Source organism: Toxorhynchites rutilus, chromosome 1, assembly GCF_029784135.1.
Source record: "Toxorhynchites rutilus septentrionalis strain SRP chromosome 1, ASM2978413v1, whole genome shotgun sequence".
In the NCBI taxonomy this organism is placed as follows: Eukaryota; Metazoa; Arthropoda; class Insecta; order Diptera; family Culicidae; genus Toxorhynchites; species Toxorhynchites rutilus.
This window is the reverse complement of record NC_073744.1, coordinates 62473331-62492661: the sequence shown is the minus strand read 5'-3', so window position 1 is coordinate 62492661 and position 19331 is coordinate 62473331. Positions and strand designations below refer to the sequence as shown.

The following is a 19331-nucleotide window of genomic DNA, read 5'->3' as shown; positions in this document are numbered from 1 at the left end:
AATGTTGCCAAATGTGTTGTCGACACTCTACACTTTGTATGGAAGACCGGAATTGATCGTGAACACCATGCTAGTAAAGGTTCGATCAACTCCACCACCCAAAGCTGATAAATTGGAGAGTTTAGTCAACTATGGTTTAGTCGTCCAAAATTTCTGTGGTCAGCTGAAAGCTGCTGGTATGGAGAACCATATGAAGAATCCCACCTTATTGCAAGAGCTGGTGGAGAAACTTCCAACGAACGTTCGTTTAGATTGCGCTTTATTTCAACGCAATCTGGTCGAAGTGGATTTGGCAGTATTTGGCGAGTTTATGTCGTCGTTGGTAGCAGCATTGAGTCGTATCGTCACTCCTCCAATGGTTAGTTTACTCCAGGAATGTAAGGGAGAGAAGAGGAAGGATAAGTCTTTCATTCACGCCCACACTGTTAAGCAGGAGAGCGTTCCTGCCACTGTCGTGGAGAGTCAAGATAAGTGTTGTTCTGTATGTAAAAAAGTTGGGCACAAAATAAAGGATTGCTTTCAATTCCGTAAGATGGATGTGGATGCGCGCTGGGAGGTAGTGAAAGAGTGTCGTCTATGTCGTCGCTGTTTGATTGCTCATGGGAAGAGGCCGTGCAAAAGTCCGATTTGTGGAATCGATGGTTGTGAGTATCGTCACCACAAGCTTCTACATTCTTCGAAAGTGAATTCCGAGGGGAAGCAGTTAGTACATCCAAAAACATCTGGTACCGTTTCGCTTCATCGTGAGTTTGAAGGATCCACGCTTTTCCGAGTTGTTCCGGTTACGATCTACGGGAAGGAGACCTTTGTGGACACGTATGCATTTTTGGATGATGGGTCTGAATTGACACTTATAGCGGCAGAATTGGCGAATCAACTTCAAGTTACTGGATCAGTTGATCCTCTTTGTTTACAGTGGACCGGGAATTTTACCCGATCAGAACCCGGTTCAAAAGTAGTACAGTTGCGGATTGCGGGACGAGGTCTCCATAAACGTTTCCCGCTGAGAGATGCTCGTACGGTAAGGAGTCTTGACCTACCATCGCAGACACTTCAGTTCAGCGAGTTGAAGGACAAATTTGATCATCTGCGTGGGCTTCCGATAGCAGACTACCACAACGTTACTCCTCTGTTGTTAATCGGATTGAATAATGCGCAACTGAGTGCAAGCCTGAAGCTCCGAGAAGGCAAGTTCAACGAACCGTTTGCGGCGAAGACCAGAATCGGCTGGTCAGTTTATGGGAACATAGGGAAGCTACTGAACGCTTCCGATCGTCGTCATGTCCACGTATGTTCTCGCTCGGCAGATGATGAGTTGCACGCACAACTTAGTGCAGAGATTTTTTAGTGTCGAAGGAGCTGGAATATCCAGTGTTCCCCTTCTGGAATCAGTTGAAAATCAACGAGCTCGAGGTATTTTAAAGCGAACAACCATTCGCACTGCATCAGGGCGGTTTGAGACCGGTTTGTTGTGGCGCTACGACTTCATTGAATTTCCCGACAGTCTACCAATGGCAGAGCACAGACTTCAATGTTTAGAACGTCGATTAATGCAAAATCCAGTGTTATACGACAACGTAAGGCAGCAGATAACAGATTACCAACTCAAGGGGTACGCACATAAGATTACCGAAGACGATTTACAATATACTGATCTACGACGCGTTTGGTATTTGCCATTGGGGATAGTGCTGAATCCTAAAAAACCAGGGAAAGTACGCGTGATTTGGGATGCCGCCGCGAAAGTTCAAAATGTATCATTCAACAGTATGATGCTAAAAGGACCAGACCTCCTTACATCTCTTCCAAGTGTACTTAATAAGTTCCGCGAAAGACAGATTGCGATAAGTGGCGATATCAGGGAGATGTTCCACCAAGTTCTAATCCGACCATCAGATCGTCAATCTCAGCTATTCCTCTGGAGGAATGATCCTTCACAGCCCATCGAAGTATTCGTGATGGACGTAGCAACATTCGGTTCGTCCTGTTCACCGTGTAGCACACAGTACGTGAAGAACCTTAACGCTTCAGCACATGAGTCCGAGTATCCTAGAGCTTCGGTAGCCATACAACAGAATCACTACGTGGACGACTACCTGGACAGCTTCGATTCAAGAAATGAAGCGTATGAAGTAACTGATGAAGTACGACTAGTTCAGCAAAGGGGAGGATTTGAAATCCGTAATTGGCTCTCAAATTCGACTGAGTTGATAAATCGCCTGGGTAGAACCACAGCTGAAACCTTTAAATGTCTCAACAGTAACAAGGAAGACGATTGTGAAAGGGTGCTCGGTATGGTTTGGTTCCCGGCTGAAGATATGTTCCGATTCATGCTGACTTTTCGTGAAGACATGAGAGAGCTAGTGGAGGAAGAACGTAAACCAACAAAACGTGAGGCTCTTCGTTTAGTTATGAGCATATTTGACCCCCTGGGACTAGTATCAATGATTGTGATTCATGGAAAAATTATAATACAGAACATCTGGAAAACTGGAATTTGTTGGGATGATCCAGTTCCCCCAGAAATATTTACCGACTGGCAACGTTGAAAAAACTTGACGCCATTGAAATTCCACGCTGTTATTTCCCTAATTATGATCCAGTGAGCTATAACAGTTTGGAACTACACGTCTTTGTAGACGCAAGTGAGAATGCGTATGCTTGCGTTGCGTATTTCAGAATCGTTGACCAGGGATTGGTGAGGTGTGCCTTAGTTTCATCCAAAAGCAAAGTAGCTCCAGTGAAATCTCTTTCGGTACCGAGGCTTGAATTGCAGGCTGCTGTGATCGGTACCCGTCTAGCAAAAACAATCTCCGAAAATCATTCTTTGCAAGTCAAGCGTAGAGTTTTCTGGAGCGACTCCAGAACGGTGCTGGCCTGGATTCGCTCGGACCATCGTCGCTACAAACAATATGTAGCTTTCCGTATCAGTGAAATACTCAACGAATCCACCATTGCTGAGTGGCGATGGATTCCCACTAAACAAAACGTGGCAGACGAGGCGACAAAGTGGAGCAAAGGCTAAGAATATAACCCTGAGAGTCGATGTTTCAGGGCACCAGCGTTTCTGTATAGTACAGAAGAAAACTGGCCAAATCAGGAGAATATAGCTTCTGAGACCGTTGAAGAGATTCTAGCTATTCATAATCTTCATCGAAAGAATGAAGTGGAAGATATCATCGACTTCAGCAGATTCTCGAAGTTTGAACGTCTAGTTAGAGCGGTTGCATATGTACTGAAGTTCATTTCCATGAGTAGCAGCAGGCGTGATCATAGTTCGTCGTTATACAGTGTTCTTTCAAGTGAAAATATTAAGAAAGCGGAAGAAACAGTATGCCGATTATCGAAGATGGAAGCATATCCACGTGAAATAGCTATTATGTGTCAAAACATGCAGCGTCCACCTGATCAGCAAATTCCTTTGGACAAAACCAGTGCTCTGTATAAACTCTCCCCGTTCTTAGACGAAAGCGGAGTAATACGTATGGACAGTCGTATCAGCAATGCACTGTATATCCCATATGTTACTAGGAATCCAACGATTCTACCCAAACATCATCCAATAACAAATCTTTTGATAGACTACTACCACCGTAAATACGGACATTGCTCCAACGAGACTGTTGTTAACGAGATTCGGCAGGCCTTTCATATCTCCAACCTTAGAACAGTAGTTCGTAAAACCGCGAGGGAATGCATGTGGTGTAAAGTGTATAAATCCACACCTAACACACCACGAATGGCACCACTTCCTCTAGCACGACTAACGCCTCATGTCCGTTGCTTTACTTTCGTGGGGCTAGTCCATTTTTGATTCGAAATGGAAGATCGAACGTTCAACGGTGGGTTGCACTATTTACGTGCTTAACCGTAAGAGCGATTCACCTAGAAGTCGCCTGTTCTCTCAGTACGGAGTCCTGCAAACTAGCTATTCGTCGTTTTATCGCTCGAAGAGGTTCACCCCAAGAAATTTACAGCGATCAAGGCACAAACTTCCGTGGGGCAAGCAAGGAACTAATACACGAAATTCAACGTGTGAATCGAGAACTAGCAGGAACCTTCACCAACTCTACAACGCAGTGGTATTTCAATCCTCCGGCCGCTCCCCATATGGGCGGGGCTTGGGAGCGCATGATGCGTTCCATAAAAACAGCTATGGCATCTCTATCCACCCCTAAAAAGCCAGACGATGAGCTGTTCTGTACAGTGTTGATAGAAGCTGAATCAATGGTCAACTCAAGACCGCTGACCTACTTACCTTTGGACTCGGACATTCAGGAAACGTTAACCCCAAATCATTTCCTTCTGTTAAGTTCCTCTGGTGTAGTTCAACCAACGAAGCTTCCAATGAATGAAAAACTTACCTTGAAAAGTAGCTGGAACCACGTTCAAGTCTGGCTCGATCAATTCTGGACTCGCTGGATCCGGGAATACTTACCTTCGATGGCATATCGCAGTAAATGGTTCGATGATGTGAAGCCGCTTGAGATAGGTGATCTGGAAGTCATCGTAGACGATTCAATAAGGAACAGCTGGAGAAGAGGACGAATTATTCGAGTGTACCACGGCAAGGACGGACGAATTCGTAAGGCAGATATCCAGACCAACTTCGGAATATTTGAAAGACCAGTGGCAAAGATCGTGGTACTCGACGTGTTAGGTAGTGGTATGGCTGGGACGAGTCACCAGCAATACGGGGCGGGGACTGTTGGCGACGATAACCGCGAAGATGGCATCACGGCTATAGAATTGCCACCGGGGCAAGAATCGCCTACCGGGTGCATAATACGCGGCGATTGGATGACAGGAACGAAAACAAAGAATCAATAACATAAGGGCATATACAAAAGAAAATTGAAATCGAACAGAATTGAATTGTGTGAATTGAGTATTAAAATTAAAAGTAAATTGAAATAACATTGTTGAACGTGTTAAAATTAAATCGGACAGAACAATGTAAGTTAAATCAATGTATTAGGTGAATTAAATGCTGATTATTAAAATAATTACAGCTTAAAGCATACACTTACAAAAACTGTGTTTGCTTTTGGGATCGTCCGGATTTATTTTTTTGATTTCGCGCGTCAACAGCGGTTTTATTTACGCGGTACCCGTGCATTATAACATCTCTCTCTCTCAGCTCACATTTTTCTCCCATGTTCCCTCAGAGCATATTACGGTAATTAGTGCTTGTAATGGAGCTCAGCGCCTAGTGCCGCACCTTATCACGATTGGCTGATGTCACATTAGGCGGATTCGCCGCCGCGGATATCGCGACAGTTTTTTCTCGATTTGAATCCGCTTCCAAAACCGCCCCGCTCTATGTGACATGGCTCATTCACAATACACTGTAGATCCTCCGCTGCGGTTTTACTCGCGGAATCCGCGGCGGCGAATCCGCCTTATGTGGATTTTAGGTGTTGGGTAATGGGGAACTCGCCGGGCGATACAACGGGACGGGGTTTGTAAGTGCAGCTTTTCGTGGATGGATTTCCCTGTCTACTTAGCTCTGGACGGTCCAACAGTGGTACGCGTCGACAGAAGAGTGTACAACTTACTAGGGGATCGTTATACCGTTATACATAAGGATAGCCCCATTTGATATCTATCATTAGGTTACATGGTTTTTTTACGCGGATTTTCGAATTAACGCGGTTTTTTTTAGGCGGATTTTCCAATTAACGCGGATTTTTTACGCGTGTTTTGTTTACGTGGTACGTATCCCCCTCGTAAAAAAAACCTTGGTGTATTTGGCTCTTGGGTGCACCATCCAAAATTGGAGTGGTCTGGAAAATCATTTTTTTGTCAATTTTGCCGAATATGCTTACAAAGAATGTAACATTTGGACTCATCTACAGCGAATGAAAGGTATTTAGAAGTACTTTCCAGGGAAAATATTCAATTGCATACCAAATACATAAGGCGAAAATGTTGAACAATATCGTTTTTGGGACATTTGAGTTTCAGGACAAAAGAGACCCTAGCATTTCATATGATCTTTTAAAGCTGATACGTATTTACATTACACAGTAAAAATTTAGAAAGCTATGCCTTTTCGTTATTGAGACACTAAACATTAAGCCATATGTTTCATGTCATAAGGCTGGCTTTTAAAAACCTAAGGGTAGACATTTGAGGAGCATTTTAGCATTTTTCATATAAATTTCATTTCACTTATCTTTTATTTGCCACGGTTCAAAAGTTAGGAATTTCCAGTACAACTATATGAGAATGTTTAGTGGCAATTGCTTTTTAAGTTCGATTATCTAGGGGATACGAAGCTTGCGTGCGCACATTTCGCGTCATGAAACAAACCACTCAATCAATTATCTCCAAATATAGTGCGAATTTACTCAGGTAGAACAGCTAGCTAGATCACCACTACCCAGCGCTCCCACTCCGCTTGTGCTCTTTCCCGTCTCACGTGTCTCTATCTCTCCTTATTTCCGTATCCGGCAGAAATCCCGAGGGTAAATCACCCCGCTTTCCACAGAAGCCCACCATTACCCAAAAGGGCGAGGTGCTCTCGATGGAGTGCATCCTGGAGGCGCTCCCGGTGGCCGATATTAACTGGTATCACGGCCAGACCACGATCACCGACGGCGAGCGGTACAAAATCTTGCGCAAAGCGATCTCAAACGATACCTACCTACTGACACTCCAAATTTCACAACCGACCGCTAACGACGGGGGCATCTATCGTTGCCACGCTTTCAACCCGTTCGGGGAAAGCAATGCGCACATTACGCTTAACTTCAAAGGTATTCTTGGTTTCCTTAGTTTGTATATTTCTTTTCCTATTGTTAAGAGCGATTGTTTATTCTACACCTCACTGATTAAGCTGCTTTAAGTTTGTTACCTTAACTGTTCCCGTGAAGAGAAAACGCAATGTTTTTACGATAGCAACCAAACTCATTATTTTAAAAATCTAAAATCACTCAACTGTGTTTCTTTATATTTGTAAAACTCGTACATACCAAATGGTGGTGATGAACATTTTTAAAGCTTTAGTTTGAACATTTCACATTTCAGCGATATAAAGCAACATACTTGCACTCTGGTTTGAGCTTATTAACGAAACCATATTCTCTTAGATGATGCCCGGGACATGTGTAATGCTGCGATTGTAAGTGGGCAGCGAATGGTCCATTGTGGGCACGGTTAAAAACTTTGAGCAGTGGTGTGGTTCATGCTCGCAAAATCATCCATTGTTGTTGATAAGAATAAGATTACCTCCAACCAATCATTTTTATCTCTGTTCTTCTATTACTCAAATAAACCACGCGAACAGCGAACGAGAACGATAGAGGCTTTGCTCCGTCGTTCGTGGAGAAACCGAAGATCATACCGAACAAGCTCGGCACGCTGATAACGATGAAGTGTAGATGTAGATCGAAACCGAAACCGACCGTCAAGTGGATGCGCAAGAAACAGGAGGTGAAATCGTCCAACAAAGTGACCATCGAGGTCAAGACCGTCGACGAGGACACGTACGAGCTGACGCTGAACATCAAGGATCCCAGCTCGGAGGACGGCGGCAGCTACTCGTGCATCATCAGCAACGAGTTCGGCGAGAGCAGCGCGACCCTGAATCTGAACATCGAGTCCGAGCAAGAGACGTCCGAGAAGGGACCGGTGTTTGTCGAGAAGCCCCACATCATCTCGCTGGAGAACGGCAAAGTCGTGCGGATGGAGTGCAAGGTCAGGACCGAGCTCAAGCCGGACATCACATGGACTCGCGAGGGCAGACTGCTGCAAGAGACCAGCAAGCTCAAGATGACGGTGACGTCAGAGAAGGACGTGTACCACGTCTGCCTGGTGCTCAAGGATCCACAGACGGAAGACTCCGGCACGTACAAGTGCAACATCAAGAATGCTCTCGGGGAGTTAAATGCTAATTTAATTCTTAACATTGAGAGTAAGTATTGCGGGAGGGGTGGCCCTCGATTGGGATTGATGTTGGTTCCGCAGACTTGCGTGGGCTGTTCAAAACCGTAGGTGTGGGTATCTTCTTATAATATTGTTGCCTATATCGATCATGTGACAGTTCTCGTTCTTTGTTTCACGAAGTCTCATACTTGGGTTACTCCCTTGTAATCGCCCCTAACGTTGACTGCTTCAATATTCTCTTCAACAGCACATATCCATCGAGATTGGGATCTACCTTGGAATGCGTGTGCTTTATCAGAGTTTCTGCTGAAAACTATAAACTATCTCCGTTGATCGTTCGTCCGCCATCCATCCATACGTGACTAGTTCGCTTTAGTCTGCATGCTTTATCAACGAGACGATATCCGTGCTTATACATTTATTTGGTACAATTCGAGATTTGTGGTTTACATTGTGGTTCTCCGGGTAGGGGAGGTGGGAGTAAAATGGACATGTTAAGAAGAACTTCAATTATATCTTTGGAAACTCATGTTTCCCAAAACTTTTTTGCAGTTCAATATACTGTTTTTCTACCTAATTGGCCAAATATTTTCCAAAAAAAGTGTTTTTCATTGATTTTACTGAAATCAAAACAGACCGAAAATTAAAACATTTTTTTTCGATGCGGGTAATATGGTCATATAGTGGGGGTAATATGGACAGGTTTGTAATATATAAAGCGTCCACTTAGAATTGATGTCGTGCTCTTCAGCAGTATAAACGGACAGCCCCTCAACTATTTTGCTTTTGGTTCCAGTCAGCTTCTAAACAGTCCACATTTGGCGATTTAATTTCCATTTATAGACGCAGGGAATTCCTTAGGAATAGATTAAACAGACTTTTCACGGTCCATCTCACTCCTACTGGCAACTGTCCGTTTTACCTCACCAGTACGATTATTTCAATAATTTATATTTTCCACTCAAAAATGAATTTAATTTTCCGTGCATACCTAAAATCGCTTCTCTGTTAACTCACAAACCGTAAAATAACCATCAGCGAATTGAATTTTGATATTAAACCACTCAAAATGCTTAATATCGAAGCAGCTAAAATTACATCCGCACACGGAATCATGTATGATTTTCGGTTTTTGTTTCATTTTTTCCACTTTTGATCAGTATTCATTGCCACAGGGTGGCTTAAATATTATAGAATAACATGTAGAAGGTGTTTTCATTTACAGAAATCTGAAATTCAAAATGTAACTATACAAATCAACCACCTGTCCATATTACCCCCACTGTCCGTATTACCCGCGGTTCCCCTACATGGGCTGAAAAGTTCAGAGATTTTTAATGAATACAATCGTTTTTGGGCAAAGCTGTATTTATTCCTCAACATTGTTTCCTTCGAGGGTAATACACTTTTTTTTGGCAGACTTATCTCACTTCTTAACTAGGCGAACCTAGCCAGAATTTTCACTTGCACCCGGGCTTCTGAATGCCAAAGGGGGACTAGGCTCTGCGGAATGCACATATCTGCATGCTCGTGATGTTTTAGTCCTGAACGAGGAATTGTCGGACAATCGCGCAGGTGCTAAGGATGACGAACTTTTGGATGCCGGCCAATTCCTTCTCGATGTTCAACGCCGTTAGCGCTTCCAGAAGTGTCTTCGGGACAATGCCAGTTCCAGAGAGAACGACTGGAACAATTCTTGGGACCTCCCTTAGCCCCCACAGTTCCTTGAACAATACGGGCCACGTTGTTGTGGCGCTTGGTGTAGGCTGCGTTTTCCAAAACGGGACAGCCTCCCATAATGTGCTCTATGTTTTCACCTGGTTGATGGCACATCTGGCAAATGTCATCAACGTCTTGATGCCAGACGTACCGCCATTATCCTGTCCTGGATGGCTATCATATCGGCTTCTACTACTGAAGAGAGTTCACCACCAGTTAGCCATAGATTAGATGCGGCCTTGTCGACGTGTGGCCGGTCCAGTTGATGGGGGTGGGCACCATGCACTGCCTTCTGCTTCCAAGCTGCAATCTTCTCCTCCACTGTCTGCAGATTGCAGTTGAGCTGGTACTCCGCTTGCGCCAAGTGCAGAGCGCTGTATCCTCTGTCAGCGGCGCAGACAGCCCGGTATAGCGCGTTTTGGTTGGCGCGTTCTGCGAAGTACTCGCGCAGTTGCCGTACCTGGGCAACACACAGTGCAGATATGTCGACTATTCCAAGTCCCCCTTCTTTGCGTGGTAGTGAAACTCTCTCCAGTGCCGATTGAGGATGGTGCATTCCGGCCTCTTTGAATTCTTTCCTCATCCTCCTCTCAAGGTCCTCTAGGTCAGTTTTTCTCCATTTGAGTACACCAAAACTGAAGGTCAGCAGGGGAACCGCGAATGTGTTGGTCGCGCGTACCTTGTTCCCCGCGTTGAGGAAAGTCCTCAGGACACAGTTCACTCGACTCAAGAACTTGTCTCGCAGCTCCGTCTTGATGTCAGAGTGGCGAATCCCGGTGAGCTGTCGGAATCCAAGATATTTGTAGGATTCGCCACGAACCATGTCTCTTATAAACTCGCCGTCATAGACCTCGTAGCCTCCGGATTCGGTAAGTTGTCCTTTCAGCAGGTGGACACAGCGGCACTTGTCGAGGCCGAACTCCATGCAGATCTTCTTCTTCTTCTTCTTCTTCTTCAATGGCACTAACGTTCCTAGAGGAACTTCGCCGTCTCAACGTAGTATTACTTGCGTCATTTTTATTAGTACTTAGTTGAGATTTCTATGCCAAGTAACACGCCTTGAATGCATTCTGAGTGGCAAGCTCTAGAATACGCGTGATCACAGTGCAAGTCGGAGGAAATTTCTTTGACGAAAAATTCCCCCGACCAGAACGGGAATCGAACCCGAACACCCGGCATGTTAGTTGTGACGCTAACCACTCGGCCAAGGGAGCAACTCCATGCAGATGTCCCTGCTTATTTCTTCGACAGTCCGGATAGCTACACCTAGACGCTGACGTGAATCAGCGTAAACCTTGAGATCGTCGATGTAAAAGGTATGGGTCACTTCTTCGTGGGCGCCGTCGCCATACCTTATTTTATAGCCATGACCGTTTCTATTGAGCGTCCTACTGAGGGGGTTCAGTGCCAGACAAAACCAAAGCGGGCTGAAAGAATCGCCTTGGAATAACCCCCTCTTTATCTGCAGCGTTCTAGACTGCAACACATTTTCCTCATCACTAAGGTGCAGAGACGTACTCCACTGCCTCATCGCATGCTGCAGGAACCTAACGACGACGGGATCAATTTTGTAGAGCTCCAATACCCGGACGAGAAACGAGTGAGGTATGGAGTCATAAGCCTTCTTGTAATCGATATAGGCCATGCTTAGGTTTCGCTGGTTATAAACCGCCTGGGTGACTATGACTGCGTCGATGATGGCCTGGTCTTTGCAGCCATGCGTATTTCTGCGTGACTTTCAACGCATTTCGGCTGGTTCGTCACTTTTATTTCCATTTCTGGAAGAATGTCGGGAGTGAGGATTGAACTCATGATCTCTGCGTGAGAGGTATGGATGTTACCACTACGCCAGATCACCTCCGCGGCAATACACTTGGTATAGCGAGTTTCCAGAATTTCGATTCCCTAGCTGTAGTACGAAACGTCTATGTCTTCGAAATATGCTTGTCAGCCACTCTGCAGACTGCCTATTGGACTCAGAAGTGTGGTAATGGATCCACGATTCATCCATTCTCACAAAATGTCGAAAGAAGTTCACTCCATTACGCTCCAACAACGCCAAACCGGCGTCGTTGTTTTTGGTCGACGGTCAGCAAACGCGGCATTCATCGCGCGGATAGCTTTTTCATGTCCAAAATGTCGTGCAAAATGTACACCACTCATTCTTTTGAAATGCCTACGGGCTCGGCTAACTCGCGTAACTTCACTTTACGATCGTTCAAAACGAGTCGATGCACTTGTTTTACGATTTCTGGATTCATAGCCTCTTAGGGTCTTTCAGAGCGAGGTGCATCTGCGGTGCTTGTACGGCCTATTTTAAATTCACTAAATCACCGAAAAATTGTTGTTCTCGATAGTGCAGAAGTGGAATAACATTTCGTTAACCACTGCATTGATTGTTCAGGAGTTTTTCCCAATAAAAAAACAATATTTGATCAAAATACGATAGGTCCTCATGAACATTCATCTATAAGTTGAAACTCGTCATAATTCACCACCAGCGTTCACCAGCGAGGTTCTAGTTTTTGACATGACAGACCATGAGAAACGTGATCGAGATTTCTATTTACAGCCAATTGCATCAGCAGAATATTCCCAGTTTTTGCATTTCGCGTACCTATATATCATATAAGAAGCACTTTGTACATGTTCAGGTACCAGCAGCTGGATGACCAAATCTCATATGAAAAGATTCCGTCTTCTGTTTCTTGCGACAGTCAAACAAACCGCAAGTATTGGAGGCCAGCATCAATCCCCCATGGTATACCCCCAAACTAATACCCATTTTTTGCCCGCAGTTATTCCCGTCATCAAGGAAAAGCCGAAACTGGTAACGAACGTGAAGAAGCGTATGGCGACGATCGAGTGTGCGGTTGCGTCCCGCTTCCGGCCGGATTGCGTCTGGATGAAGGAGACGACGGTGATCAAGGAGACGCACCGGCACATGATCAAGATCGAGGAAACCCGCGAGGGCGAGTTCTCGGTCAAGCTCAACATCAGCGAGCTGAGCGAGGCCGACTTCGGCGCGTACAAGCTGGTCGCCAAGAACGACAAGGGCCAGGCGACCTCGCAGGTGATCGAGCTGAAGGACATCGTGTTCGAGAAGCCACCGCCGACCAAGCCGATCATCGACCCGAAGTTTACGGACGTGATGCTCGACGAGGGTGGCAATCTGACGCTGGCTGCCGGCCTCGTACATCCGGATCGCCACTTCAAGGTGTACTGGATGAAGAACAAGACCATACTGAAGGCCAGCGAGAGCGTCATTCAGGAGTTCAACGGGCGCATGGTTAAGCTGCAGGTCAAGAACTGTACCGTGGAGGATGCCGGCATCTACAAGGTGTCGGTCAGCAACGAACTGCAGAGTGACGAGTGCGAAGCGAAGGTGACGATTACCCCGAAACCGAAGCCGAAGGACGAGGAGAAGAAGAAGAAGGTTGTCAAAAAGGTGGAAGAGAAGAAGGTTGAGGAGAAGGTTGAAGAGAAGAAGGTCGAGGAGAAGAAGGTTGAAGTCAAACAGGAGAAGGTCTCATTGAAGGTCGAAGAGAAGAAGGCTGAGATGAAGGTTGAAGCGAAAAAGACCGAACTGAAGGTTGAGGAGAAGAAGGCCGAGCTCAAGGTCGAAGCCAAGAAGGTGGAAGAAAAGAAGGCCGAAGTTAAGATTGAGGAGAAGAAGGCCGAGCTCAAGGTGGAGGAGAAGAAGGTGGAAGCAAAGAAGACCAAGAAGGTAGACAAGGTAGAGAAAATCGAAATCAAGATCGAACCCGAGAAGAAGGTTGAAGAAAAGAAGGTCGAAGAGAAGAAGGCAGTCAAGAAGGAAGAAAAGATTGAAATCAAGATCGAAGAAGACAACGCGGATGTTCCGAGGATTAAGGAAACGGTAAGTACCCTTTTGGTATGTTTCGCAGACAATTTCAAATGTTTTATTTTGTTCCTACTATCCACAGACACCTGTTCCGAAAGGCTTGGAAGCTCCAAGCATCGAAATCATTCGAGACAAAGGTGGTAGTCGTCGTGGTTCATTCTTGGATGACCGCCGTCCAAGTTTGCTGATGGGCGATGATGTGAGTAAAGATGGTTTCGGAAATGTGCTATATGCTTACGTTATCTCATTCTAAATGTTTGTGTCGTACGGTTGCTACATTAGAAATATTCGAATGTTTGCAACCGTTTAGAACCGTTCTGAATGTTTTATTATATGTCAAAGCGGAGATCTCCATGATGACGTTCTGCCTTGAAGTATTCACTCAAACGCCAACTTATAAATCGGTTGACACACAATTGTCAATTTCGTCTATATTCATAACTGTTTCTATTCTTGTTACTCAAAAAAATCTATTCATGTCGGTAATTATCGACGATGGCGGCGTACGATGCCTCTCCGAGCAGACAAAGCTACGACCAGGGGAAGTTCTCGACGATCGAAAGGTGAATATTTGGTGTATGATTCGATGCTCGGGACTTCTTTCGCAAGAAAAATCCCGTGAGGCCACGAAAGCTGGTTAATTAAAATACTGTGCATCGAGGCCAGAATAATCACCCAAATGCTAACGCTATACTTCGTTCGTTGGAAGAAAGAGAGAGTGTACAACAAAGTCCTATTTACTGAGAGCACCAACTCTTCACGGAATCGAAATAGAGAGAATTTCTCTTGTTCCTGTCTATTTCGATCTCACGTAATATTATTGCCTCTGACAAGAGCTCATCTTTAACTCTGATGAATTTTTGCTGAATTTTCATTCGTAAAACCATTCGACAATTTTTTTCCGATGTTTGCTAAAATTAGCAAAACAGCTTTCATGTGAGAATCATCAGTTATTGGAATGTTTTATGAGAATGTATTTTGCAACTCTACGGACATGGCTGAAGGAATGATCTGTTTGATGCATAATTTATCGAATTTCAGAGCTCGTATTGAATTACGAGAGTTCTTTTTTCCACTTCACGTGGAGCAAATTTATCTTCCAAATTAGTCTCACACCATGTTTGATGAAATATACTACTAAAAAATATTACTTAGGTATAGGTACACGGTTATTATTTGAAAAATAGATCTATCCAACTACTCAGACGCATACCAACCAGTCAGAAAGCCTCTACTAAATCAAATATGTTCTCTTTCTTCTCATTTCCCTCATTACAATAATTTCGTTCTACCTTCGCCGCCTGTTCTGCCCAATCGGAATAAATCCGATCGTTATAAATATCAATCATCGAATCGCTCCAATACACAAATGAATCGAAATGAAACCTGCGCCAAAAACCTGAAAAAAAAATCTGGCACATCGCTCTCCAACATTGCCGCTCTGTAGAAACGACGACCATCAATCGATGTGCGACGCCCGAGTATTCAAGATATGGACGAGAAGATCAACCAACCATCGACGCCACTTCGAGCCATCGGCGAGGAGGGCAAAGCTGCCGTCATCGTTGACTTCCAGGAGAGCTATTCGGCCGTTGAAGGTTTGAGCCTCGCAGATTTTCGCTACTGCTGCCGCATCTTCCGCTTAGTGCTTAGTGTCGTGAAAACGAACCAAGAAAACAAAACGCTTCATAGCCACTTCAGCTTATCTTGCTCTTAGGATGTGTGTGTGTGGTTTCAGGCACATCGTCAGCTATTAAAACCATTGGAACACTTCCCTTCCAGATCAAACCGGTTACATCTCGATCCAGGTCGAGGGTAATCCCGCTCCAACGTGGAAGTTCTTTAAGGGTATCACCGAGCTGATCGATGGCGGTCGCTACAAGCATCACACCGATGGTGAAAGTAACACGATCACCCTTTGCATTCGCAAAGTCAAGCCAACCGACGAGGGCAAATACAAGGTTGTTGTTTCCAACGCGCACGGCGAGGACTCGGCCGAGGTGCAGCTGTATGTGTCCGATTCCAGCGGTATGGATTTCCGTGCGATGTTGAAAAAGCGAAAGTACGCCAAATGGGGTAACCAGGAGAAGGAGCCCGACTGGGGCGATCTTAAGGAGGTCGAGAAACCGAAACCACAGCTGAAGAAAGTGGAACGGGTATGCATCATCGACGCGAAGCGACAGCGAAGAATGCGGGACACACTCCATAGCTGTGACTAACACCCGATCCTTTGTGTTTTTCTGTCGTGTGAACATGAAATGCTCTGCGCCAACTTCACCTATGTTCCTTATTTTTTTCAGAAACAAGATACCTTCTCGAAACCACTCGTAGATATCACCTGCAAAGAGGGTAAGGACAAGAAGGTTGTGTTCGAGGCTACCTTCACCAAACCTAACGCCAAAGCCAAGTGGATGCTGCGTAAAGATGTTAGTTTCACTGTCGATCATGTTCCACGAATATTCCACTGAATAATTTAAATCTTTCTCCAGGAAATTTTCACCGGGTCCAAGTACAAGTTCAAGGTGGAGGGCGATGTGTACACGTGTATAATCACAAATCCCCGAACGGAAGATGGCGGTAAATATACACTGGAAATTGCTGGTGTCTCATGTTTCGCCTATCTGACTGTGGAGGAGGCCGATCCGGTGTACAAGTTTACCAAAACGCTGAAAAAGACCGAAAAGGGATTCTTGACACACGACACCCACTTGGAGTGCGCGGTCGATAACTCGTTAGCTCCCATCTCCTGGTGGAAGGGAGAGACGAAGCTGGAGAACAACGACAAGTACGTTATCGGCAAGGATCTGAACGGAACCGTCACACTGATAATCAAGAATTCTACCCTCGCCGATGCCGATAACTACACGTGTAAAATCGAGAAGCAGCCCGACAAAACGGAGACCAAGCTGAAGATCGTCGAGTACAACTACAAGTTCACCAAGGTGCTCAAGAGCCAACAGCTGTTCGTCAAGGACACCGTCACCTTGGCTTGCGAGCTCGACCATGTTTTGGGTCAGGTGGAATGGTTCAAGGGGGATACCAAGATTGTGGAAAGCGACAAGATACAAATCATCAAGGATGGTCGCAAGCATAAGCTCGTGCTGAAGGACGTCGAAAAGGTTGACAGTGGAATGTACCGATGTGTGAGCAACGCCGACAAAACCGAAGCTGAAATATTTGTGAAACGTAAGTACCTCCCATTATGACCGACCAGAAGTACACTAATCTACTCTAATTTCACTCCAGGACCAAACAAGTTCCTCAAGAAGCTGAAGGATACCACCGGAGACGAAACGCAGAGATGCGTGCTCGAGGTACAGGTCCAGGACGAGGAGGCCGACATCCAGTTCTTCCTTGGCGAAACCGAGCTCAAAAAGAGCGACAAGATTGACATCGTTTCAACCGGTGATGGTACACATCAGCTGATCTTCAACAAGCTGGAGCTGACTGACGCAGGGGAGATCCGCTGCGAGTGTGGTCCACTGACCAGCAAGTGTACCCTTAAGGTGAACAAGAAGGAAACGAAACCGAAATTCGATGTTCCACCGAAGGTGGAGGCCCCTGCAAAGGAGGTTAAGGTGTTGGAAGTTCCGTTCTCAAGTAAGTGTCACCATTCTCTGATCGAGCCCAAGATCAGTACGGTCTGTGTTTGGGTGTTAACTACAAACACAACCTACAGACTATATTCAATCATATAACATTATTATTGTATTATTATCTATCTTTTTATTAACCAACCCTATAAATCCCTCTGTGCAGCCGGTGAGTCACGCCAATCCAAGGTCACCGCCAAGGTGTTCAAGGATGGTAAGCCGGTACCACCGGAAGATATTGATATAGTTGTAGAGAAGGATAAGGTCGTTCTTAAGTTCAAGAAAACCGAGTTCAAGGATTCGGGCGCATATAAAATCGTGCTGGAAAATGCCACCGGCAAAGAAGAGCATGACACTGATATTGTGTTCCAAGAGAAGCCACCGCCACCGCAAGATCTTCAGTGCACCAACATTTTCCAGACCCGCTGTGTGGTCAAGTGGAAGGCACCGGTGAACGATGGTGGCTCACCGCTGACCAAGTACGTTCTGGAGCGGCAGGATGTGTTCAAACGGTCCGGGTGGGAACCTCTCGAAGAGGTACCCGGAGACCAGACCAAGTTTGCTGTGACAGATTTAACCCCGGGCAGACACTACAAATTCCGAGTGAAGGCTGTCAACAAGATGGGACAATCGGAGTACGTTACCATGGAGGAGGATATCATTGCAAAGGATCCATGGACCGAGCCCGACCCACCGCGGGAATTGATAATCTCCGACTGGGACAAGGACTTTGTCGAGCTATCCTGGAAGGTACCAGCATCTGATGGCGGTGCTCCTATCCAGAGCTATAATGTTGAGTACAAACCATACACGGCTGCGGCTTGGAAACACTTCGAAGATGTTGGTCCTAATCAGTTGAAAACAACTTTGCGTGGTCTGAAGGAAGGTGAAACGTTTGAGTTCCGCGTGAGGGCTACCAACCAAGGGGGTGCCAGTAAACCTAGCAACGTAACCGAACCGCTCAAGATCAGAGATAGATACGTCAAGCCGTTCATTGAGGGTAATGGCATTCAAGACATTACCCTCAAAAAGGGCCAAACGATACGTTATTACGTTCAGTACGGTGGAGAACCAGAGCCAGAGGTTGTTTGGCAAAAAGATGATGTGCTTATTATCTGTGATTCGGAGAAGCGTAAAACTATCGATATAGAACATTACGCCACAACTCTGCAAGTTCGACACGCGGTACGTGCCGACTCTGGTAAATACAAACTAAAACTGAAGAATGGCAGCGGCGAATTTGAGACTGCCGCCAAGGTTCTGGTTCTAGACGTTCCCACACAGCCGATTGGGCCGATCAAAATCGAAAAAGCTAGGGCAAACCATGTTGTTATTAGCTGGCAACCCCCAGAGGATTCCGGTGGTTGCCCTTTGACCGGATACCTCCTGGAAAAGATGGACGTAGAGAATGGTACTTGGTTACAAGCTGGGGAATGTGGTGCCGACCAGCTTACCTTCGACTTCCAGCACCTACAGAAGGGAAGGAAGTTCGAGTTCAGAGTTAAGGCTTACAACAAGGAAGGAGAGTCGACACCACTGGAAACATTGTTAGCGGTTAAGACTGTCAATCCGTACGGTGAGTTTAGTGTCGAAATGAGCAAATTTGTACGCAATTTTCCGTTCGATCATAGATCCGTATTAGCCATCTGTCAAACAAACAAAATTGATATAGTTGTGCGACTAGCTTGAATGTCAGTTCGTGAAAAAAAACCTTTATCCTAACTATTTTACTTTACTTTCACTGAAACTACAGATCCACCCGAAGCTCCCGGAAAGCCGGCGGTCGATGACTACGGCGTTGACTTCGTCGAGCTCAAGTGGGAAGCTCCCGAAAAGGATGGCGGCCGTCCGATCACTCACTATATTGTGGAGTTCAAGAACAAGTTCCTATCCGACTGGACCGAATGCGCAAAGACTGAGTCGCCGGAGCCCGTGTGCAAGGTCCATGGGTTGAAGGAGAAGGTAGTCTACCAGTTCCGAGTACGTGCCGTCAACAAGGGTGGCGCTTCCAAGGCTTCGGAGCCTAGCGATAACCATACTGTGAAGCACAAGAACCGTGAGTATGGTTTCAAATCTGTCAGTTATCTGTCACAGTTAGTCCATAAGCTGTCAACTGAAATGAACGGTTTTGCTTTGATAATGATTTCGCGTAAGTATTGTGTTCCTTTGCCCGGGGAACAACAAGAAAATGGTTCTAAAGTTTTGCCGCGAAAGAGTGTCGTGAACTGCCGAGTGCATAATACTAAAACTTACCGATCGTATTC

General features: G+C 45.6%; 1 protein-coding gene across 3 annotated transcripts in view; it reads left to right on the top strand.

Moving 5' to 3' along the window:
• Positions 1-19331, top strand: part of LOC129763140 (twitchin) — an 85161-nt gene that overhangs the window by 47017 nt on the left and 18813 nt on the right. The window contains exons 7-18 of one of the 3 annotated variants that reach the window (XM_055761939.1): positions 6460-6761; positions 7292-7918; positions 12408-13489; positions 13557-13673; positions 13999-14037; positions 14922-15072; positions 15257-15630; positions 15775-15900; positions 15964-16660; positions 16721-17074; positions 17234-18643; positions 18821-19123. In XM_055761939.1, the coding sequence (XP_055617914.1) occupies positions 6460-6761; positions 7292-7918; positions 12408-13489; positions 13557-13673; positions 13999-14037; positions 14922-15072; positions 15257-15630; positions 15775-15900; positions 15964-16660; positions 16721-17074; positions 17234-18643; positions 18821-19123 (5582 nt within the window). The remainder of the gene's footprint in view (positions 1-6459; positions 6762-7291; positions 7919-12407; positions 13490-13556; positions 13674-13998; positions 14038-14921; positions 15073-15256; positions 15631-15774; positions 15901-15963; positions 16661-16720; positions 17075-17233; positions 18644-18820; positions 19124-19331) is intronic. The other 2 variants (XM_055761941.1, XM_055761940.1) reach the window with 2 other exon arrangements.